This window comes from Elephas maximus, chromosome 24, assembly GCF_024166365.1.
Source record: "Elephas maximus indicus isolate mEleMax1 chromosome 24, mEleMax1 primary haplotype, whole genome shotgun sequence".
Lineage (NCBI taxonomy): Eukaryota > Metazoa > Chordata > Mammalia > Proboscidea > Elephantidae > Elephas > Elephas maximus.
The window spans coordinates 9680361-9704920 of NC_064842.1; the positions used below are offsets into that span (position 1 = coordinate 9680361).

The 24560-nt window shown below is 42.0% G+C and overlaps 2 protein-coding genes across 5 annotated transcripts in view; one reads left to right on the plus strand and one right to left on the minus strand.

Moving 5' to 3' along the window:
• IARS2 (isoleucyl-tRNA synthetase 2, mitochondrial) overlaps positions 1-12029 on the plus strand; it is a 60177-nt gene extending 48148 nt beyond the window's left edge. The window contains exons 21-23 of the mRNA XM_049868616.1: positions 123-313; positions 10005-10149; positions 11313-12029. Of these exons, the coding sequence (XP_049724573.1) occupies positions 123-313; positions 10005-10149; positions 11313-11455 (479 nt within the window). The 3' untranslated portion in view covers positions 11456-12029. The remainder of the gene's footprint in view (positions 1-122; positions 314-10004; positions 10150-11312) is intronic.
• Positions 12030-12050: 21 nt separating this feature from the next.
• Positions 12051-24560, minus strand: part of RAB3GAP2 (RAB3 GTPase activating non-catalytic protein subunit 2) — a 107897-nt gene continuing 95387 nt past the window's right edge. For 3 of the 4 annotated variants that reach the window (XM_049868612.1, XM_049868613.1, XM_049868615.1), the window contains 7 exons: positions 23169-23204; positions 21809-21883; positions 21369-21587; positions 17002-17091; positions 16533-16754; positions 15309-15467; positions 12051-15100 (listed from right to left, as the gene is read on the minus strand). In XM_049868612.1, coding sequence (XP_049724569.1) covers positions 14948-15100; positions 15309-15467; positions 16533-16754; positions 17002-17091; positions 21369-21587; positions 21809-21883; positions 23169-23204 — 954 coding nt within the window. In that variant the 3' untranslated portion in view covers positions 12051-14947. Of the gene's footprint in view, positions 15101-15308; positions 15468-16514; positions 16755-17001; positions 17092-21368; positions 21588-21808; positions 21884-23168; positions 23205-24560 lie in introns of those variants that run through there. The other variant, XM_049868614.1, reaches the window with a different exon arrangement.

Consider the following 24560-nt stretch of genomic DNA (forward strand, 5'->3'; position numbering starts at 1 on the left):
CGTCAAGTGAGCACCATAAATAATAATTCTTCTACCTAACAGTCACTGTGTAACGGTTTTAGAGCTCAGTGCCAGTTGAGGATGTATGTAAATCAGTTTTAATTGGGCCGTTGTTTTTCTAGAACCCAGGAGTGTTTTCCGTACTGGGTGGATTAATACCAGCTCTATCTGGAAGAAACCTGGATTGGAGGAGGCAGTGGAGAGCGCATGTGCAATGAGAGACTCGTTTCTTGGAAGCATCCCCGGCAAAAACGCGGCTGAGTATCAGGTCGTCATCGTGATAGAGCCTGGCCTGCTATTTGAGATAATGGAGGTAAGCAGCAAGCTGCCTTTGGAAATGGTCTGCAGTATCTTACAGTTGCACCTGAAGTTTGATTTTAATAATCTGTCTAAGTATGATACTTTTTTTTTTTTTTTTTCAATTTAGAAATTTAGATTTCTGTCTTCTAGTCCTGATAATACCACTGATTCATAATAACGTTTTCTTGAACAGGAGCTCTCGGGGCTATCTAGGATACAGATGCCGTAAATGTATGGCAGTAGTGTTAGAAAACATGAAAATGGGGAGTTTTTTATTAAGGGTCCGGTCTTCTGAGAATTTTGTTAATCCGGATGAGATTCAAAGGAAGAAAAAAAAAATGTCTGTCTTTATCTCAGGAGATCTGGAGAAAATTCATTAGCTCTAGTAGACGTTCATGTTTATCGCAAACATTCATTCTATTCTCATTTCCAGAACATTTCAGAATTTCAGGATTCTTAGGGATTGATTTGTTAGATTGGTTTTAACATATTGACTCAAGATTTTTTTTATCATCTTAATGCTTAAGAAGAGAATTGGTAATAAGTATTTTGTTTAAAAGTTTTACTGGTATCATGGCTTTCTAAAAAATAGTCATTTTATTTTGGTTGACAAGCTGAATTAATAGACTTAATTTTTTCACACAGTTTTAGGTTTACGGAATTAACCAGAAAGTACAGAAATTTACCAGATATTCACTCTTCCCTTCCCACAGTTTCTCCTTCTATTAACATTTAGCATTGATGTTATACATTCGTTACAATTGATGAATCAATATTGACACATTACCTGAAGTCCATAAGTTACACCAGGGTTTACCGTTTGTGTTGTACACTTCTGTGGGTTTTGACAACTGTAGAAAGTCAGGTATCCAACATTACAGCATCCTACAGAACAGTTTCACTGCCCTAAAAATCCCATGTTCCACCTCCTCATCCCTCTGCCCCTCACCCCAACCCTAACAACTACGGGTCTTTTTGTTTCTATAAATTTGCCTTTTCCAGAATGTCATATAGTTGGAGCCATAGAATATATAGCCTTTTCAGACTCGATTTTTTTCACTTACCAATATGCATTTAAGATCCCGCATGACTCGTGGTGGAGTAGTAGTTAAGAGCTATAGCTGCTAATCAAAAGGTCAGCAGTTCGAATCCACCAGGCACTCCATGGAAACCCTGTCCTATAGGGTCACTGTGAGTCGGAATCGACTTGACGGCAACGGGTTTTCTTTAGTTTTATGACTCGTCATGCCTTGGTAAATCATTTCATCACTGAGTAATGTTCCACTGTATGTGATGCACCACAGTGCATTTATCTCTTCACCTTCCAGTTTTGGTGTTGATGAATAGATCTGCTGTAAACATTCCCACGCAGGTTCTGTGTGGACATAAGATCTCAGTAGAACTGCTGTAAACGTTCCCGCGCAGGTTCAGTGTGGACATAAGATCTCAGTAGAACTGCTGTAAACGTGCCCATGCAGGTTCTGTGTGGACATGAGACCTCAGTAGAACTGCTGTAAACATTCCTGTGCAGGTTTTGTGTGGACATAAGATCTCAGTTCACTTGGGTAAATACCTAGGAGTACGACTATGTTTAGCTTTGTAAGAAACTACCAACTATCTTCCGAAGTAGCTGTACTATTTTGCATTCCTACTGACAGTGACCTGCACGTGTCTGTCACTTTGTGGTACTGTGGGGGCTTGCGTGTTGCTGGAAGCTGTGCCACTGGTATTCAGATACCTTCAGGGTCGCCCATGGCAAATATGTTTCAGCTGAGCTTCCAGACTAAGACTAGGAAGAAGGACCTGGCGGTCTACTGAAAAGAAATAGCCAGTGAAAACCTCATGAATAGCAGCAGAACATTGTCTGATATAGTGCCAGAAGATGAGCCCCCCATGTTGGAAGGCACTCAGAAGACGACTGGGGAAGAGCTGCCTCCTCTGAGTAGAGTCGACCTTAATGACGTAGATGGAGTAAAGCTTTTGGGACCTTCATTTGCTGATGTGGCATGATTCAAAATGAGAAGAAAAAGCTACAAACATCCATTAATAATTAGAATTTGGAATGTACGAAGTATGAATCTATGAAAATGGGAAATCACAAATGGAACGCATAAACATTGGTATCCTAGGCATTGGTGAGTTGAAAATGGACTGGTATTGGCCGTTTTGAATCAGACAATCATATGGTCTGCTATGCTGGGAATGACAGCTTGAAGAGGAATGGCATTGCATTCATCTTCAAAAAGCATATTTCAAGATCTATCCTGAAGTACAACACTATCAGTGATAGGATAATATCCATACGCCTATAAGGATGACCAGTTAATATGACTATTATGCAAATTTATGCACCAACCACTAAGACCAAAGATGAAGAAACTGAAGATTTTTACCAGCTCCTGCAGTCTGAAGTTGATCAAACATGCAATCAGGATGCATTGATAATCACTGGTGATTGGAATGCGAAAGTTGGAAAGAAAGAAGGATTGGTAGTTGGAAAATATGGCCTTGGTGATAGAAACAATGCTGGAGATTGCCTGATAGAATTTTGCAAGACTGTTGACTTCTTCATCACAAATACCTTTTTTAGCAACATAAACGGCGACGCAACACCTGGACCTTGCCAGGTGGAATACACAGGAATCAAATCGACTACATATGTGGAAAGAGACAATTGCAAAGCTCAATATTATCAGAACAAGGCCAGGGGCCAACTGTGGAACAGATCCTCCGTTGCTCCTATGCAAGTTCAAGTTGAAACTAAAGAAAATTAGAACAAGTCCATGAGAGCGAAAGTATGACCTTGAGTATATCCCCCCTGAATTCAGAGACCATCTCAAGAATAGATGAACACTAATGACCAAAGACCAGACAAGTTGTGGAATGATACGAAGAACATCAGACATGAAGAAAGCAAGAGTCATTAAAAAGACAGGAAAGAAAGAAAAGGCCTAAATGGATGTCAGAAGAGACTCTGAAACTTGCTCTTGAACGTCAAGCAACTAAAAAGGAAGAAATGATGACATAAAAGAGCTGAACAGTACATTTCAAAAGACGGCTCAAGAAGACAGAGTAAAGTATAATGACATGTGTAAAGAGCTGGAAATAGAAAACCAAAAGGGAAGAACACACTCTGCATTTCTCAAGCTGAAAGAGCTGAAGAAAAAATTCAAGCCTCGAGTTGCAACAGCGCAGGATTCTATGGGGAAAATATTAAACAATGCAGGAAGCATTGAAAGAAGATGGAAGGAATACACAGAGTCATTATACCAAAAAGAATTGGTCAACAGTCAGACATTTCAAGAGTTAGCATATGATCAGGAACCTGTGGTACTGAAGGAAGAAGTCCAAGCTGCACTGAAGCCATTGGCGAAAAGCAAGGCTCCAGAAATTGACGGAATATCAGTTGAGATGGAAGTAGTCACTATTCTATGCCATGAAATTTGGAAGACAGCTACCTGGCCAACCAACTGGAAGAGATCCACATTTATGCCTATTCCCAAGAAAGGTGATCCAACCAAATGTGAAAATTATCGAACAATATCATTAATATCACATGCAGCAAAATTTTGCTTAAGATCGTTCAAAAGCAGCTGCTGCAGTATATCGACAGGGAACTGCCAGAAATTCAGGCTGGATTCAGAAGAGGACGTGGAACCAGGGATATCATTGCTGATGTCAGATGAATCCTGGCTGAAAGCAGAGAATACCAGAAGGATGTTTACCTGTGTTTTATTGACTGTGCAAAGGCATTCAACTGTGTGGATCATAACAAATTATGGTAACGTTTCAAAGAGTGAGAGTTTCAGAACACTCAGTTGTGCTCATGAGCGACCTGCACATGGATCAAGAGGCAGTTGTTTAGACAGAACAAAGGGATACTGCATGGTTTAAAGTCAAGAAAGGTGTCAGGGTTGTATCCTTCACCATACCTATTCAATCTGTATGCTGAGCAAATAATCTGAGAAGCTGGACTATATGAAGAAGAATGGGGCATGAGGATTGGAGGAAGACTCATTAACAACCTGCGTTCTGTAGATGACACAACCTTGCTTGCTGAAAGTGAAGAGGACTTGAAGCACTTACTGATGAAGATCAAAGACTACAAGTCTTCAGTATGGATTATACCTCAATATAAAGAACACAAAAATCCTCACAACTGGACCAATGAGCAACATCATGATAAACGGAGAAAAGATTGAAGTTGTCAAGGATTTCATTGTACTTGGATCCACAATCAACAGCCATGGAAGCAGCAGTCAAGAAATCCAAAGACACATTGCATTGGGTAAATCTGCTGCAAAGGACCTCTTTAAAGTGTTGAAAAACAAAGATGTCACCTTGATGACTAAGGTGTGCCTGACCCAAGTCATCATGTTTTCAATTGCCTCATAGCATGCTAAAGCTGGCAGTGAATAAAGAAGACCAAAGAAGAGTTGATGCCTTTGAATTGTGGTGTTGGCAAAGGATATTGAATATACTTGGGACTGCCAAAAGGACAAACAAATCTGTCTTGGAAGAAGTGCAACCAGAATGCTCCTTAGAAGCAAGGAGGACGAACCTGTGTCTTACATACTTTGGACATGTTGTCAGGAGGGATCATGCTTGGTAGAGTAGAGGGTCAGTGAAAAAGAGGAAGACCCTCAATGAGATGGATCGACACAGTGGCTGCAACAGTGGGCTGAAGCATAACAGTGATTGTGGGCATGGCGTAGGACTGGGCAGTGTCATTCTGTCGTACACAGGGTTGCTATGAGTTGGAGGTGACTGGACGGCACATAGCAACAACAGGAACAACCAGCAGCGGATGAGAGTTCTTTTGCTTCATGTTCTGTTGCTCCGCGTCCTTGTGAGCGCTTGGTGGTGTCCGTATTTTCGATTTTGTCATTCTGACTTGGGTATGATGGTATCTCATTGCTGTTTTAATTTGAAATTCCCTAATGACAAGTTATGCTGCACATCTTTCCATATGTTTAATTTGCACATGTATATCTTCTTTGGTGAGGTATCAGATCTTTTGCCACTTTTTAATAGGGTTGCTTGCTTTCTTGATAAGTTTTAAATTAAGAATTCTTGTTATTATTTTGGATAGAAGTCCTTTATCAGATACATGTTTCCCAGATATTTTCTCCCAGTCTGTGACTTGTCTTTTCATTGTCTTAACAATGTCTGTTGCAGAGCAGAAGTTTTTAATTTTAATGAAGTCCAACTTAATGGATTTTTTTCTTTGATGGATTGTGTTCATGGTGTTGTATCTACAAACTCATTGCCAAACTCAAGGACATCTAAATTTTCCCGTGTGAGCTTCTTTAAGCTTTACAGTTTTGCATATTATATTTAGGTCTGTGATCCATTTTAACTTTTGTGAAAGGTGTAAGGTCTATGTCTAGATTCTTTTTTTTTTTTTTTCCTGCTGTGGATGTCTGGTTTTTCCAGCAGAATTTCTTGAAAAACTATCCTTTCTCCATTGGACTGCCTTTGCTTCTTTGTCAAAGATCAGTTGACTATATTTGTGTGGGTTTCTATCTGGGTTCTCTATTCTGTTCCATTGATGTATTTTTGTCTGTTCTTTTGCCAGTACCACACTCTCTTGATTCCTGTAGCTTCGTAGTAATCTCGAAGTCATGCAGTGTCAGTCCTCTGACTTTGTTGTTCTTCAGTATTGTCTTGGCTATTCTGAGTGTACGCGGGATCACTGACTTGAGGGCACCTAACAACAACATTCTGAGTAGGTATCTATAAAGTAACTTCCTGGGATTTTCATTGGGATTGCATTGAATCTGTAGATTGTTAGGAATAATTGACATCTAAACAATCAATATCAAGTCTTCCGATGCATGAATGTGGAGGATCTTTCCATTTATTTAGATCTTCTTTGATTTCTTGCGTTGAAGTTTTATAGTTTTTGCCATATAGATCCTGTATATATTGTGTTAAATTTATACCTAGGTATTGCAGAGTTGGGTTTTGTGTAAGTGTGTGTGTTAATGTAAATGGAGTTGTGTTTTGAACTTCAAATTCCAATTCGTCATTGCTAATATACAGGAAAGCAGTTGACTTTTGTGTATTAACCTTGTATCCTGCAACCTTGCTGTATTTATTAGTTCCAGCAGGTTTTTTGTCGGTTCTTTGGGATTTTCTATGTAGACAATCATATCTTCTTTGAACAATGACAGTTCTGCATCTTCCCTCTCAATATATATACCTTTTAGATTCCCCTTTCTTTTCTTTCTGCATCAGCTAGGACTTCCAGTACAATGCTGAACAGGAGTAGTGAGTAGTGTCTTGTTTCTGATCTGGGGGACCATTAAGTATGACGTTAGCTGTAGGTTTTTCGTAGATGTTCATTATCAAGTTGAGGAATTTCCCCCTATTCCTAGTTTGGTGGGAGTTTTTGTTATTAGCAAGTGTTGGATTTTGTCAAATGCTTTTTCTGAATCTGTATGTTCACAGGATTTTTCTTCAGCTGGTTGATGCGATGCATTAAATTAACTGATGTTCACATGTTGATCCAGACTTACAAACCTGGAATAAATCACCTGGCTGTGGCGTATAATTATTTTTAAAATTATGTTGGATTCGATTTGCTAATATTTTGTTGAGGATTTTTGCATATATTCTCATGGGAGGTAGTATTCGGTACTTTTTCTTTCTTGTGGTATTTTCGTCTGGTTTTAGTATTAGGGTAATGCCGGCTTCACAGAATGAGTTAGGAAGTGCTCCTCCTTCTGTTTTCCGGATGAGATTGTGGAGAACTGGCATCACTTCCTCCTTAAATGTTGGGTAGAACAGCAGTGAAACCATTTGAGCCTAGCGCTTTGTTTTGAAAGGTTATTAATTATTGCTTCAGTTTTTTCAATAGATACAGGCCTATTCAGGTTATCTAATTTTCCTTGTGTGGGCTGTGGTAGATTATTGTCTTTCAAGGAATCGGTCCACTTCATCTAATTTAGTAAGTCTGTGGGCATAGAGTTGTTCGTAATATTCTTTTGTTATACCTTTCTGAGATTAATAGTTTGTGTCTTCCCCCTTTTTTCTAGGTTAGCCTATTTACATATTTATCAACTATTGATCTTTTCAAAGAACCAGCTTTGATTTTGTTTTTCTCTGTATTCAATTTCATTGATTCCTACTTTCATCTTTATTGTTTCTTCTGCTTACTTTGAATTTAATTTGTTCTTTTTCTAGTTTCCTAAGATGGAAGCTTATTCATTTTAGATCTTTCTTATTTTCTAGTATATGCATTCAGTGCTATACATTTACCTGTAAGCACTGCTTTTGCTGAATGACACAAATTTTGATAAGTTATATTTTCATTTTCACTTAGTTCATAATATATTTTAATTTCTCTTGAGACTTCTTCTGTGATCTGTTTTATTTAGAAGTGTGTTGCTTAATCTCTAAATATTTTGCTACTTTCCAGCTATCTGTTTGTTACTGACTTCTAGTTTAATTCTGTTGTGGTCTGAGAAGATAACTTCGTATAATTGCTTTTAAATTTGTTAAGTGTGTTTTATGGCCCAGGATATTATCTTGGTGAATATTCCATGTGAACTTAAGAATGTGAATTCCGCTGTTGTTGGATGAAGTCTGTCTATAAATGGCAGTTGGTCCAGTTGAGTGGTGGTGCTGTTCAGTTCAGTTATATCCTTCCTGACTTTCTGTCAGCTGGTCTCTCAGTGCTGACAGAGGGGTGTTCTTAAAGTCTCCAGCAGTAATAGGGGCTTTTTCTCCTTGCAATACTATTAGTTTTCGAATCTTATATTTTGATGCCCTGATCTTCAGTGCATACACATTAAGGATTGTTACAGCCCCTTGGCGAATTGACCTGTCATCATGTAAAGGGCCCTGGTGGTACAGTGGTTAAGTGCTCAGCTGCTAACCGAGAGGTCAGAGGTTTTAACCCCTCTGCCACTCCGTGAGAGAAAGGTGTGGCGATCTGCTTCTGTAAAGATTGCAGCCTTGGAAACCCTATGGGGCAGCTCTAATCTATCTTACAGGGTCACCATGAGTTGAAATCAACTTGACAGCAGTGGGTTTTTTAATCATTATGTAATGCCCCTCTTTATCCCTGATAATTTTCCTTGCTCTGAAGTCTGCTACTCTAGCTTTCTTTTGATTGGTGTTAGCATGATATATCTTTCTCTATCCCTTTTCTTTTAATTTTTCTGTATTTATAAAGTGGGTTTCTGTAGACAGCACAGTTGGTCTTGTCTTTTTATGCACTGAGCCTCTGACCGTCTCTATCTTTTAATTTCTGTATTTAGAGCATATGCATGTTTAAGTGATTGATACAGGTGGCTTAGTAGTACCATATTTGTAACTACTTTGTTATCCTTGTTCTTTGTTTCTCTTTTTCAGCCTTCTCTGGTTTTAATTAAGCATTTTCTGTGATTCCATTTTCTGTCCTATCCTAGTGACTTGATCGTACTTTTTTAAAAAATTCTTTTAATGCTGCCCTAGAGTTTGCAGTGCACATTTACAACACTCTAAATCTACGTTTAGTTAATGTTATACTGCTTCACGCGTAGTGCAAGTACCTGAGGCTATTCCCAATTCCTCATTCCTTCCCTTACTACGTTGCTGTTGTACATTTCAGTTGTCCATAAACTATTATCAGTCAGTTGTTGATGTTGCCCTCAGGTGCGGTCGAGTTGGTTCCAACTCACAGCAACTCCAGACCCCAGGTACAACAGAACGAAACACTGCTCGGTCGTGCGCCATCGTCACGTCCTTATGCTTGAGCCCAGTGTTGCAGCCACTGTGTCGATCCATCTCCTTGAGGGTCTCTTTTTATTCAGTACACTGATGCTATTATTATTTTGAACAAATTGTTATCTATTGGATTAATTAAGAATAAGAAAAATAAAGGATTTATTTTACTTTCACTTATTTCTTCTGGCACTCTTCTTTATTCCCATGTTTCTGACCTGTATAACTTCCCTTTTCTCTGAAGAGCTTAACATTTCTCGCAAGGCAAGTCTCCTGGTGGTAAATTCCCTCAGTTTTTTGTCTGAGAATGCCTTTATTTCTCCTTCACTGTTGAAAGATATTCCTCTAGATAGAGAACTCTAGGCTGGTGGGTTTTTTTCTTTCAACATAAAATATTTCACCCCACTATTCTCACTTGCTTCTTAAAGTGCTATATTTGTTTCAAGTGTTATTATTAAACATTCAAATTCAGTGTACTTGCAGAAAGTTCTGTGGTTTTCTCAGATTGCCACCATTGGTCTATATCGCTAAAAGCAGGTCTTTGCTTACACAGCATCTTAACCCCTCTTCTAATCTAGGAAGCATGACACAGAAAATAAAGTATGAGCTTTGAGCCTGGTAGACTGGGCTTGTACTCCAGCTATCACTTACTGGTTGAAAAACTTGGGCAGGTTACCTCTTTGAGGATGATAAACACTGTATGATTTCTGTTTAACGATTAGAAGTAATGGACATTTAGCATCTAGCAAAGTACCTGACATAGAGCATATCTTCGATAATAGTATTGATTGGAAGATTTTAATTAAAACTTCACAGTAGTAAGAATTGATGCATTTAGTAGTAGTATAAGCCCAGGACATAATGATACCAAGAGGTTCCTTACAAAAGAATTTACAGTGTCTATTTTCATAACTTCTCACTTTATCCCTGATAATTTTCACATGCTTACCGCCAGCTTACTTACTTTTTTTTTTTCTGGATTTTACCACCAGATGCTCCAGACTCAGGAGACTTCTAGCACCTCTCAGTTGAATGAATTAATGATGGCTTCCCAGACAACTTTACTCAGTCAGGAGCCACGAGAGAGAACTGCAGATGCAACTGAGCTTACAGGAACATTCCTCATCAATTTAGAAGGTAAGGAGGAGGTGAGGATAGAACGATAATTTACATCACCTTGAACTTTCCTGTATTCTAAAGGCAGATATGTGTGTGAAATACATCTTTCTATGGAAACAGTGGCCAAGTTTCTAAACCAGCCCTCAAGAGTCCTACCCAGAACTCTTGGGAACAGAGGGCTAGAGATAGCAGAGGGAGAGTGTTTTCCTTCATTTGAGTAATTGTTAGTCTTGTGAAGTTAGTCTGACTCACTCCTGTTTCCCTTGTGTCTCTCCTTTGATACTGAGTACCCTTGTTCTGTTCAGCCTGCCCGGCCCTCCTCGGTGCTGATTCTGAATTTCCCTATACCTCACAACCCAACCAAGAGTTATTATCATCTAGCCTTTCCCGATGAGGGGGGAAGGAAGTTTTATTGAACTCATTCCCATAGCTATACCTCATAAGGAAGTATTTTATAGGTATTTCTGTTTTATAGGGGACATTTATCAACATAGTTCATCTTCATTTGATGGAAATGGAGGCAGAGTAACGCAGATACTTTGGGAAAGGTGTAACTGCTTGTGTTCTTCGTCAGTGTTGAGGAGGACCAGCAGGCGGTAGGAGGCTGGTTTGTAGGGGTCATTTTTATATTCGAGGCTTGGCAGCATTGAGCATAAAGATCTGGCTTAACTTGCTTTTCAAAATGTCAGTGTACATTTTTTTCAGAAAGATCAAAAGTAGCTTACTTTCTTGACTATATCTGTCTGAGGTCTAAATAACAGTGGGAAGATTTGTTTCCTTTTGTGTAAACCCAGAAGTTTTGAGTAGGGAGAACAGTTGTTGCTGTGAGTTGGCTTTTCTCAGTTGCGTGTTTAGATGGAGAGGTGGTGCAGTTTATCCCAGACACACCTGGGTGCAGAGCCAGAGGGCCTGCTCTGCCTGAGCGGGTGCAGAGCTCAGTGACCTGGGGAAACGCCAGTTAACCTCACAGGGTCTCAAGTTTCTCAGCCCCTTTCCCTTGCCCAATGCTGTGATTCCATCGTCTTGGCTATTTATGTAACGGGGCAAATGAGTACCTAACAAGCTTTCCCATGGCAGGAAGGAGAAAGCTTTGAAGCAGGAGCCCCAGCTAAACTAAGTAAGAATAATGAGTGATACAAGTTGAATGGCCTGTCAGAATGTTCATGCATTTTCTTTCACAGGTGGTGATATTCGTGAAGAATCTTCATATAAAGTAATCGTCATGCCAGCTACTAAAGAGAAATGCCCTCGTTGTTGGAAGTACACAGCTGAGTCTTCAGATGCACTCTGCCCTCGATGTGCAGAAGTGGCTGGTGGAAAGTAGGACCTCACGTTGATGCTGACAGTGCTGACTGGGGTTCAGGTGGACTGTTCATAGTACTGGAAAGATACCCAGGACTTAGGTAATGAATGGAAGAGTAAATGATGGAAGGTGAAGGTCAGAATCAGAACAACACAGGAAGTAGTTCCTGTAACTAGAGAAGGCATAATGTGTGTGAATATGTGCAGAAACAGAGGTTGTATGTCTATGTATCCACAGTAGACTTACTCAGAACACAGACGCTGATTATGCGTGTCTTCAAATGTGGCTAAGCCGAAATGTTTTATATTTTATAAATCTTTTTGACACAGCAATGTCTGAAAATAAAGGCATCCTGGAAAACTGCTGCCTGATGTTGGTGCTGCAGAAGGTTTGGGTGGTATCAGGTGAAAAAAAAGTGGTTCTGCCGGGGAGTGGCAGATGTGTTTTCTTAAGGGATGAAGACTTTCCTTCTGCCTTCACTAGCAAACGTCAGCATGTTCAGAATTGCTAGGTTTTTTGTTTGGATTGGAAAGAAAAGAGCACCACCTAATTTGTTACACCACAGGAGAAAAAAAATCCCTCAGTATTTACATTTATGCATGGTAAGAAAACAACATGAAAGCAGAAAGTTTATTTCACTATTTTACATAAGTTCACAACAATGGACAGACAGAAAATAGCAGTATATACAGAATTCCACTACTTACAGTACATTACAGTGGATAACAGAGCATTTTATGAACAGTTCAGCATTGGATTAGAACCTTTCTAAGGTAAATTCTATTCAGCAGAAATCTAACTGCAGAAGCCCAACAATCCCATTCTGTCAGGCTGAGTGGGGGCTGTCCCTATTGCTGTAAAGTACTTTACGTGTCTGCTATAAATGAGATGGACCACAGCAACTTCTGAGTGTCATATTAAACGTTATATTCAACATAAGTATAATATTATTAAATCTGGCTTTTCTGTTATTTTAAATTGGATTTTTTTTTTTTTTTAATGAAGCAACTTCAATGTAACAGTGTCCATTATTTCGACTGTAGATGACGTTTTGTAACAAAGGTGAAACTCTCTTCTGTCTCAGTATGAGGCATTTAGAAGCTTGGTTCTGTCTCCTCATCTACATTTAACCAGCCCTCTAGTCAGGCACAGCTGGTAGCGCCCGAGTTTGGATTATCAGAACATTTATTTTCTTTCAGCATTATATGATGGCGTTAATTTAACAGGTACGTGATGCCGGTTTAACGTTAACGAGGAAAGGTGTGGGGATGGCGGGATATCTAGGAAACCATGACAGTCTGGGTGTTGGTTTCCCATCAGTGACTTTCCTGCAGAAGCCACCTGCTCTACAGAAAATCTGCGTCTTTTACTTATGGCTCTTTGTTGTTACGCAGGTGTTTATTTTTCTTCTTCCTATAAGATTTTTTTTAAAGCCCTTGATGAAATAGTAAGTTCTTTGATTTTCTTAACCAAACACTTTAGAATTTGATTTTTTAATTTCTAGAAACGTTAAGTTTTCGTGTTACAACTCTAACTAGAGACTTGGTGATCTGCATCATGGTTCTCAGCTGAATCTCGGCTCATTTATACTCTTCACTATTCTCAGACTTGAGTGCGTGTCCTGCTGCAGTAAGTTAAACCAGTTTTATTATCTAATAATTGCAAGTTTTTTTTTTTTTTTTTTTTGATCAGCCTCCTAAATTCATACTGCTTTGAGAGTATTTAGAAAAACTACGGGAAAAACTAATTTCTTAGGATACATATAACAAGTGACTATATAAAATCTCAATAATTTACAAGAAATCTCATCAATGTGTCTGGCGGTACAGCAGGATCCAAGAAGAGGCTAGGGGAGGGTAGTCTAACATCAGGCCATCTCAGTGCTGCTCCTAGTCAGAGTGGGCGCCTTCACCAGACCTGCAGGCCTACCACACTCCTCAGACAGCTTAAATGCTCCTGGTCAGAGTGGGTGCCTCCACCAGACACACAGGCCCACCCCGCTCCTCACACAGCTTAAATGCTCCTGCTCAGAGTGGGTGCCTCCACGAGACACGTAGGCCCACCCCGCTCCTCAGACAACTTAAATGCTCCTGGGTCAGAATAGGTGCCTCCACCAGACATGCAGGCCCACCCCACTGCTGAGCTTAAAAATTTATCTTCAAGATTTTCAATTTGGTAGTTACTTAAACGGTAATTAAGTTTTAGCAAGGTAAGTTCTGATTTGGATGTCATCTTTTAGTTAAAAAGAATATTCCTGGAATATCCCTAAACATCCACGTTTTCCCTTATATCCCTGAAGGACTTTGTACAGTTGGTAGAACTGGCTTTTTACAGGAAATGAAGAAACAAACTTCTGTATCACAATGAGACTAACAACTGGTCGGTGGCATCAATAACTGCACTGTATGGCTGCATTCCAAAGGTATACACCATAATGACTACTTGGTATCTGTAGAGCTCAAAGCACTTTTTCAGAATTTTGGTTAACTTGGTTTTAGTCAGCATACTTATTCAGCTTTGGACTGCTCGAGGCACTGCAGGGTAGGAGATCAGTTGTATTGTATCCTCTCAATCAGCTGTGAGGTAGGTTTGCTAAAGCTGTAGTGTGACAAAGCATCTTCTTAACGGTCCCCAGGACACAGAGCATTACCAAATCCCAGAGCAGACATTTCTAAACACTTGTAGGAAAAATAAAGTTGGATTTAAGATTTTTTGGCATTTCTGCCCTTTTTTACACAGGTTTTACAAGATAATACATTTTTACAAGTACCTGATGTGGATACAGCTTTGAACCTTGGCAAAAAGCAGATCTTAACTCACATTATAATGAATTTTGCCATGTTGGTCCTACATTTCAGATTCTCAGTTTTGGCAACAGGTTAAGGGTTCTTTCTAGAGTCCTCTGTGATGAGTCTGATGACCCTGAAAACCCATTCCTCGTCCACAAGCAAGGCCATGCACCTCTGACGGCAGCAGAACCTCTGAGAAAGGAGCCTGTCAGCATCCAGGACTCACAGGCACAGCCCAGCAGGGGACTCAGCAGGAGAAATGCGTTTTCCCGACACTCATTAATTCAAGAGGGGCTGCTTCTCCGCCTTTACTGATGGGGACTGTATGTGAACCACGTAAATTTAATTACAACAATAATGTTTTAAGTATGAAATATATAATCTTATAATAAGGACAATCTAAATTATAACCAATTTTAAATACGGCAAAGTTTTACAATAAAGCTACTTAAGTACTTGAATTAGAAATAAACAGTAAAACACTTGTGTTAGTAATTATGGTATAATTGATATTCACTTATATTTCATCTTCAGTATTAACCAAAGGAGTGGAATTTAACCAGGACTAAAAAGTAATATACATCTTTATTTATTTTACAAAAAAAAGACATACTCCCTTCACAAAATTCCCGATCTCACTATGTAAAATAACCATGCACTAACTCATGTTATAATCACACCATTTTAAGACTGTTTTCATTATCATTAGCCCAGTGGGGAGGTGTCATGAAGGAATAGATATGGCTTCCACAGCTTCAATAAGGTGTAAGGCTAGACTGTACTGCCCGTGGTTTTCTGGCAAAAGCTCAATGACTTTATTAACTAGTTTAGCTGTTGTTGCAACTGGCACTGCAGTGTTTTGGAGACCGTGGGGGTCCTGCAAATGGGGCACACAAAAAATAACCCATCAGTTATATACAGCTAAACAGTTATTGTTACTGACTTACTATACAGTTGTTTCCCAATAAAAATGGTTTTCTTTGGAACTCTTTCTTTAAATTAAACCTTAAATCTCCTAACTTATTAAATATGCATTTATGGAAACATCCACTGACCTTCTGCCTTAGCCATTCTGTTGTTCTTACCATTGCTTTCAGCCAAGTACACAGTGTGGGCGGGAGCCTGGCAAGCAGCTCCATTCCTTCTCTTGTCTGGGTGTGGAAGAGTGCATAAGCCAGCCTTTGCCCTATCAACAGGAGCAGCTGAGAGGCAAGGACTTCCTTGTCCTGGACCTGGAGAATAGCCTGAGGATATGAACATGGAGACAAGTCAAAAGCTAGCAGATTCATTTACTCCAGGAAAGGGGTTGCCAGTCAAGAGATTCTAGTTCATTTTTGAGCTATGGGCATGTATACAACCAGAGTCAATGCCAAAGTTACCGTTCATAACCCAAACTTCTGCTTATCAATTCGGTCCGACTGACTATACATTGAGTCTTCTTCAAGCTTCTGGCAAAGAAAGAATTCTGTGAGATCACATCTCGACTGCTCCAATCCCGCCAATGGCGTCTGCATACACCTGGAGTAACCGTGGGCTCCGACTTTCTGTGGTCTGGCCCCTACCAGCCTGCCCACCTCATCTCACAGTTCTTGACCCCTTGCTTACTATGGTCAGCCGCACTGGCCCTTCTTGTCCTGAACCTCGCAAAGCTAGTTCCCGCCCGAAGACCTTTGTACTTCTCATTCTGTCTCACGCACTGCTCCCCCGGTCTTCTGAGTGGCTGGCTGCTGCTTATCCTTGGGGGCTCAGTTCAAATGTCACCTTCTCTGACTATCCTTGTAGTAAACCAAAAAAACCAAACTTACTGCTGTCAAGTTGATGCTGACTCAGCCACCCTGTAGGACAGAGCAGAAGTGCCCCATAGGGTTTCTGAGGAGCTGCTGGTAGACTCTAACGGCTGACCTTTTGGAGCTAGGGGCCATAGCTGCACCGCCAGGGCTCCTTGCAGTAGCTCCTGTTGATCCGTATCATCCTATTTTAGTCATAGCACTGATCACTCAATAAGAAACCTTTGCTCCAACTGGTAAAGTACCAGTTCCTGGTGAGAAGGGAGCCTTGAGCGTTTTGTTCACTGCTGTATCCCTGTGGGTAGAACAGGCCTGGCACACTGCAGGAATCTGTAAGTGTTGACTGGAAACAGGAAATCTGGTTACGGTTTTATTTTCTAATATTTTGTTGTTCTAGTTTTATGCCCAGAAGTTCTAACAAAAGGAAAAGCGGAAAGCTTTGTTGGATACTTTGCTGATTCTTGACTCCAACGATCAAGTTTGTAACTTGAGCGCAGTTAGCATTCATAGGGTCGTCATTACCTCTTCTCCCAAGTGGTCGACGCCGTGGTTGTACAGCTCCCCCACGTAATGTCTTCTGACAATGTCTTCGTTAACTTGAAGGTGATGTGCTAAATCCACAGCTAGAACCGGCCAATCTTGGTCTTTCCAAAAAGGAGTGGTCACTGCCTCTTCTGAGGGATCTCTGTCGTTCACACCTGAATGCTGGGCCCGGACAGCCGCACTAACAACTTTCAGCAAAAACTTGAAAATGGACAAAACAGATATAGCAACGTTTTTTTTGTTAGTATCTGCTTTCCTTCAAAAACACCTAAATCAAAGTAACTGTTGGCTCTTCTGTCAATTCGAGTGGCTTTTCCACTAAAATTGTTCAGTTATCAAAAAGGAGCATATAAAAGGAACACCCTGGATGTGGTCGTCCTTAAAGGCTGGCTAGATTTTTGTTTTACTAATTTTTCACAAGAAACAAAAAACCTAATAACTAATTTACCTGTTGTCGTACAGAAATAAAATTTGGATCCATTTCCCCACTAGGTAATAACTGAATTGATGTTAGATCTTTGAAAAATGCATTTTTTCCCTAAAGAGAGAGAAGAGATAAAAAAAATGATGAGTGTGGATTACTATTAAGGGAGGAGAAAGAAAGGGAAATATTTAAAAACTAAGTTGTTTAATCAGAAATAACTCACGATTGATTTTTATTTTCTCTCAAACAATAAATTTTGGAATTTTATTTCGTTTTCATAACAATTATCTAGTGTGTGGTAGGCAGCCTTGTGTAACTGCCTTGTGTAAACCACTCCCCTTGAGTGTGGGCTGGTGATCAGCTTCCAACACACAGAATTCCGCAGATGTGGAAGCCTATCACTGCCAAGATTGGGTTACAAAGGGCTGCGGCTTCCACCTTGTGAGCGCACATTCATTCTCACTCTGGGAAGTCAGCTGCCATGTTGTGAGCTGCCCCAGAAGAGGCCTATGTGGCAAGGAACTGAATTCTGCCAGCAACCATGTCAGCTTGAATGTGGACCTCCCCACCCCATCCCAGCTGAACCTTCAGCACTGTGGCCCTGGACAACATCCTAACTGCAACCTCATGAGAGGACCTGAGCCAGGGGCACCTAGATAAGGGGAACCCAGATTCCTGATCCATAAAAACCATTAGTTAATAAATGTTTATTTTAAGCTGCTAAGGTTTGGGATAATTTGTTACTCAACTAATAGATAATGCATAGAGAATACTCTAAATCCTTTGACAAATACTTGATTTGTTTAAAAACGCCTTGTTTAAGAGAACAGATGTGTCTGAAAAGACAAAACAATATCAGAGAATCAGATTTCAGAAGTTTCTTAGAAGGAAATGTAGGAGAGAGAAAAGAGCACTGGCCTTCAAGGGAGAAGGTCCAGGCTCTGGTCCCAGGTCCACCACTTCTGACTAAGTTATCTTGTACAAATGACGCCACTATCCTGAGGTACTGTTTCTCCATCTGCGAACAAGAAATCCCAGATACTCTCTAAAGAACCTTGTAGACCCTAGACCCAGTCATCTGTGATTCTAGATAGATCATCTAGTGTGACTGCTGAGTAAAGCTACTCAGCTCTAGTAACGAGGAACACCAGACTTCCTGGGGCCACTCATTAGGTTTTAAACATCACTGTTTCGAAGTTTTTCCACACATCCTCAATCTTACTGTAGTTTCCACCCGGCGGATTTAGATACAAGGGGCTGTTCCACATGAGGGCCTTTGGGGTGGGGTGTGTGTGTGCAATTATTTTCTATGTTCCTATGTTCCAGACACTGCTAAGTACTTTATGTTGAGTATACCATTTAACCCGCACAACCCCATGAGGTAGGCACTGGGATCATGAATCATCTCCCCTTTCCGAACGAGAAAACAGCCTATGAGAAACTAAATTCCAGCTAGTAAATGGCAGAGCTGGGAATCTGTTTCACTGGCCACCAAAGCAGATACTGCTGAGTTGATTGTGTGTGTCCATGGCTACTTTTTCAGAAATAAGTTGACAGGCTTTTCTTCCAAGGTCCTTCTGGGTGGACCTAAACCCACCACATTTTGGTAAGCAGCTGAGTGCATTAACAGTTTGCACGGCCCAGGGACTCCCAGCAAACCACACTGCCTCTTATTTGCAGACACGAATCACACAGCTGTCTCGGGTCATCTCCGCAGGATATGGATTGAGACTAATTTAATCACATTGTGATTATCCAATTCTGAATGTGCTCTGGTTCCACCAACAACATAGGTTTGTGGGCCAAAAAAAACCCAGTGCCGTCGAGTCGATTCCGACTGATAGTGACCCTATAGGACAGAGTAGAACTGCCCCACAGAGCTTCCAAGGAGCGCCTGGCGGATTCGAACTGCCGACCCTTTGGTTAGCAGCCGTAGCACTCAACCACTACACCGCCAGGGTTTCCTGGTTTGTGGACGTGTGGGCTTATTTCACCTTCACGTTAGAGACTGCACACTCAAGCACAAGCCGAGAGGCCCAGCTGTAGGCTTCCCCTTTTGGACCAGCCCTGTAGGAGCAGCCGCGTGCTCCCCACGAGAAGGCTCCCTCCCTAAAGAGGGGATGGGAGGCATTGAGCTGAGAATGTCAGTCCTCAGAGACTCACAGTCCATCTCGGGGAGGGGTGGGGGGAAGGTGGAGCAGGAGGGTTTTTAGAGGGAGGTTCTAAGCTAGGCACTTTATTTCGATTTTTCTGTTTTGTTTTTTAACTTCTAAGCAGCCTTTTTCAAACTCAAATGAAAGATACAATTCTTTCAAAATACATTTAATGCTAATTTATTAGGAAGATTAAAATTTGCTATCAGACTTCTTGTCTAACTTTTAAAAGTAAATGATAGGGATGGAAATGTTAAATGCTGCTTCTTAGAAACAAATTTCTTTACGTGTCATTTCCCTTTAGAGATACCCTCAAACTCAACGTGTCCATAATCTTGCTAAATGGACTTTTTGTAAATGACACGCCCAGTCTCCCAATCTTGAACCTGGGTTTAACTTTAACTCCGGTCTCCTTCAGCTCTGGGCCCAGCTTGTAACTAGGTTCGTGATTCCTCAGATGCCTTCCTGATTCTCACTGCCTCCCACAGCTCCTGCCCGCAAGTCTCCCCAACCCTACCCTGTCTCCTCCCGTCTAGCCTGCAGCCTGCACCCTGAACCTTTTCTCAACACTCCCTGAATCATAAATGCATTAAACACTGAGCTCCCACCTTGCAACAGGCATGGCCACAGAGGGGGAACACAGGGAAAGGTGGCAAGTTCAGCCTTGAGTGCAGGCAAAGAGTTTGGAGAAGAAACGGGCCAGACATAAAAAATGGCTGCCTGTGAAAACGGAACACACATGACACCAAGTGATAACGTGATTTCTCTGAAGGATGGGGGGTTGTCAACAGTGGCTGCAGCACAGGGTGCCAGAGGGGAACAGCTGATGTGGGCCAGAAAGGTAGGCGTGGCTGCTGAGGAAGCCCCCCTGCCGGGCTCCCCCCGCAGGTGTTCCATCTGGAATCACAGTGCAGGTCACCCGCCTGCTGCCCCTCTCCCGGGACAGAGTCTGTGAGGCCTGAGCATTCTCAGCTCACCTGGCCAGGAGCACACACAGTGCTCCTACAGAGCCGGTCCCAAAGGGGAAGCCTGCAGCTGGGCCTGTGCTTGAGTGTGCAATCTCTAATGGGAAAGTGAATAACAAGCCCTCGTGTCCACAAATTGACGCTGTGTTCTCCAACCCAGCTTTTGTCAGTAATAAGCTAAGTGATAAAGTTGGCATTTTAATCTGTAACTGAACCCTATCTCTGCCTCTCGTTTCGAACCTGAGTGGGGAAGAAAAGGGTTTTGGGTATTGACCCCCTCTTTATCAACAGTAGGGAGCCCTGGTGGCGCAGTGGTTAAGCATTTGTCTGCTAACCAGAGGGTCAGCAGTTTAAACCTACCAGCCGCTCAGCATAGACCCTACTGGGCAGTTCTGCTCTGTCCTCCAGGGCTCGCTATGAGTCAGAACTGACTCGAAGGCAATGGGTTTGGCTTTTGGTTTCTCCACAGCAGCCATACTGTGAAGGCCTTTCATCCTGCAGGGGCGCCAAGAAGTCCCAGGCATGGAACTGAAACGATCCGATCTGTGCTTTGGCAAGACAGCTGTGGCAGTGTGGGGTTGGGCAGACAGAACGAGGTAGGGCGACTAGGCGGGAGACTGTGGTGATAGCCAAAGGAACGCTGAAGTGGCCTCAACTAAAGCAATGGGGAGGAATGGACAGACCTCGATCTAAGGAGGAAGTTACAAGAATGCATTGATAAGGAATGTGGGCCTTGAAGCAGGGAACTGAGCCAGACAATTTCAAGCTTTGTAGCCTGGCCACTGCACCCACGGCGGCATCAGTAATCAACTAACCAAGAGGGAATTCAGGGGGAACAGCAAACTCAGACCAGGGCCAGGGGGGTGTGAAGGTATGAAGATGTATTTCAGGCATGAAATGTTTGAAGTCCCACAGGGCATTCAGAGAGACATTCGATAGAAATATGCAGACATTCAATTACAAATATGAGCCTCCAACTCTGGGGCTAGGTCAGACCTGGAGATATACAAAGGGAGAAATGAGTCTCCTCAGGAAGAACACACAGAATGAGAAAAGGAGATGGCTGAGGGCAACGCTCTGTGGAACATGAGTATTTCAGGATAGATGAGAAGAATAAAAAGGCATGAACAGGGAATCTGGTGGGGAATAAGGGAGCAGGGGACTCCACAATGAAGAACCCTATACGAAAGTACTGAACAGCGTCAAATAAGAGTCTATGTGCCTGCGAAAGCCGCGACTCCAGAATAGCTCTGAAATCCTCTGAGGTGCTTACCTTGCTATCAAAAAGTGACAGTGGCTTCACAGACTTGAGGGCAAACCTCATGACTGCATACAGGATGGAGCAAAGGACCGAGTGGTGCTCCACCAGTGGGTAGTGGATGTGCTTCTGCTCGAGGGCCAGCTCCACTATTGAGGTGGGGCCTTCGACAGAGAGCCAGGCGTCCTCAGTATCCAGGACGGGTGCCTGCATTTCATCCCTGCTAACATCCGCCTGAGGGTTTGAGAACAGAGAACTGGGCTCAGAAATGGAGGAAGAATAGCTTGCCAACAGCCTACTGAGTTTACCAGATGCAAGATGCAAACTCATATATATGTATTAATTTTTTTAACTGAATTGCAGTAAAAAGCACACACAGTCTACCCAGTAAGAAGCACTATTATTTTTAAGGCGTAAGTCAAGAGGCTCTTCCTATGGACGTGAGTCCCTTTTACCTCCATTAAGGTCTGAAGAAGGTCCAGGCAGGAGCCCAGGAAACATGTCACCGCTGTGTCGCTCATCCCCACATCCTGTTTGAAGAAAGAACGCAGTTAGCCCTGCAGCAGAACCTCCACAGTTACTACGAGAAAAGCAGAAACAACACAGTGCACCCGTTCAAGTGACTTTCCACATGGAGAGAAAGGCTTGGACTTGAAAGTCAAGGCATTAATGCATTTGAATTCCTTTCTTTAGATTCTTTAGACTGAAGCAATTCTAAAATTAGGCTTCAAAAAAAAAAAAGTGGTACTACTATACACTTTATCCCATTAGGGCAGGCTCCTGTGGACTGAACAGGCCCAGCCTCCTCAGGTACTCCAGATTGTGGACTCCTGGGGAAGCACCATGGTCCAGCTTGCTGAGGTATCTGATAGCCAAACCACTGGGGTACGGGCAAGATACACACACCAGAGTCCAACCTGGAAACCTTGAAGAAAACTCAGTCTGGTTTCATAGAGGCTTTTAGGGACTGAACTGGACCTGCTGAAGAAGACTAGCATAAACCCCAACTCTTAGCAGTTCCTCAGCCTCCCCAAGCTCGTGAACTAAATGCCAGACAAATGGTGGAGGCAAAAGAGACTGTCCTAGTTGACTGTTAAAAGGCCCATCACCCACGGCCACTGCAGTCACATACCGTTTGTGTTAAACTAGCGACCAGTAAGTTCCTCAGATCTCCGAAGTGAATAAATGATTACACTCTCACATACATGCACATATATACATAAACTGTAGCATGCCAGAAGAATTCTTAAACAATGCTGATTTTTCGGGACCGAAGACCTATAACAGCTAGATTCATGTGTCCCAACATTTCTTAAGATATTTGAAATGAGAACAACTTCAAAGTTCTGAGCAAAAGCCAGCGCTATCGATCAGTGGCCTCAAATCCAACCCCAGGACGTTACTGAAGATTAATGCCCGTTTGTACAATAGTTATCACATCTGGGTAGATCCAATTCACTACTCGTGAATCCGCTTTAATCTGATGCTGGACGCTGCAATGGGCAAGAGAATACATTCTAATGTCAAAGGGAGAAAACATCTGCAGCAATGGCAGCATGTGATCTCCTGCCCACAGTCCAAAGTTGAACACATCTTGTGAAAACACAGCTTAAACGTGCTGACAGTCTGGAAAGGTGAATTAAAGCTGGCCATCGTTCATGACCAATCTCCTTAATACAGGTATTCTCTTTCCATTTTCATTATCTCCTGATATGCCAGCAAAGGGTAACAGGCAACGTCCGCCCTTCAGCTAATGAGGTCCTAGCTACAAAGTGCAGGCTGACAACTACTTTCCAGGTAAGGGGGTGCACTTACCCTTCGGCACAGCCTATCCTTTGGTGATTTTCCAACCTGAGACAGAAAGACACAAAATGCTTTATTCTTTAATAATTTAAATAAAAAGGGATTACTATGGTACAGGAAGTAAAAACAGCCACACTTAAAAAATAGTGCAGCTACAAATAAATGTGGCAACCCTTCACCAATTAACTGTCGGCTCATGAACTGTGATAATTCATTTATAACACAGTGCAATTAATTTTGTGGTGGAACTTAAAAATATACCCCCAAAGGAGACATTAGTTTTATAAAACCCACTGGGCTCACAAACAATCCTTTTCAAAAATAAACTGTCTTCTTGAACTACTAAGAAAAATTTTTCTAAAACCTGACCTGTACTTTGCACAATCAAATGACAGACAGCGTTGTCTTAAAACCCAGAACCTCCCCCCACCAAGGTTATTCATAAAAGCAGTTAACAATTTTGCTTGTTGATAAACACACACAGCAGTTTTAAATGGTCAGAAAGACAAGAAGCACAATTTAAAGCAGTCAGGAGTTACATTCCCAGCCCAGAAAATCAGTTGATCTCCTACTCTACACACATCTGCCTGATAGAGTAGTAAGTGGGAGATCACAGTTCTGCCCTTCAGGGACATCCACCCCATGAGACAAGAGAGTCCCAAGACAGAAACAACGGCAGGAGAGGTTCCAGGACACAACACTCAGCCCTCATTACACTGCACCGACATCACGCCAACAGTCTTTGGACAACCAAACAGCCCACCCAACCCCAACGTATTTTTACACTGTTGCCAGAATCATCTTCAAGAATGCAAGACTGAGCACGCCATTTCTCTGCTTACGACAGCCCCAGAATCTCTGAGATCAAATAACAGCTACCATTTACTGAGCCCTACCACGCTGCCAGGCCCTCTGCGCACCAGCTTACGCGTATCACTAGAAGTCCACAGCCTGCACAGAGCTCTTCACGTTCAGCATCCCTGCTTCCTACAGCCTATGCTCCAAGCGGACTACACTGCACGCAGTTCTCTGAACCCAGTCACCGCCTCAAATCTCCCGGACCTTTGTTGGCCTAAGTTTCCTTGCTCCAGCTTTTTATTGGTTCATAAAGGCCTCATCCTTCGAAATTTAGCTGAGAATCTTCCCCTTGTCTTGTTACTTCCTCTTCTGTGCCCCAGCGCCACCCTATTGTCATTTACCCGACTTTCAGACTGTGAGTACTTTGAGGCAGGGACTGTGACTTATCTCTGCAGCCCCAGAATCTAGCACAGTCCTTGGCACGTAAGAGTTACTGATTAAAATAAATATTTGTTGAACCCTCTGCTTCCCAGTTCAGGACAGTTGGCACCCAAGTCCTAGTTGTGAGGATCAAACGTACAGTGGATGTGAGAATGCTGGGAATCC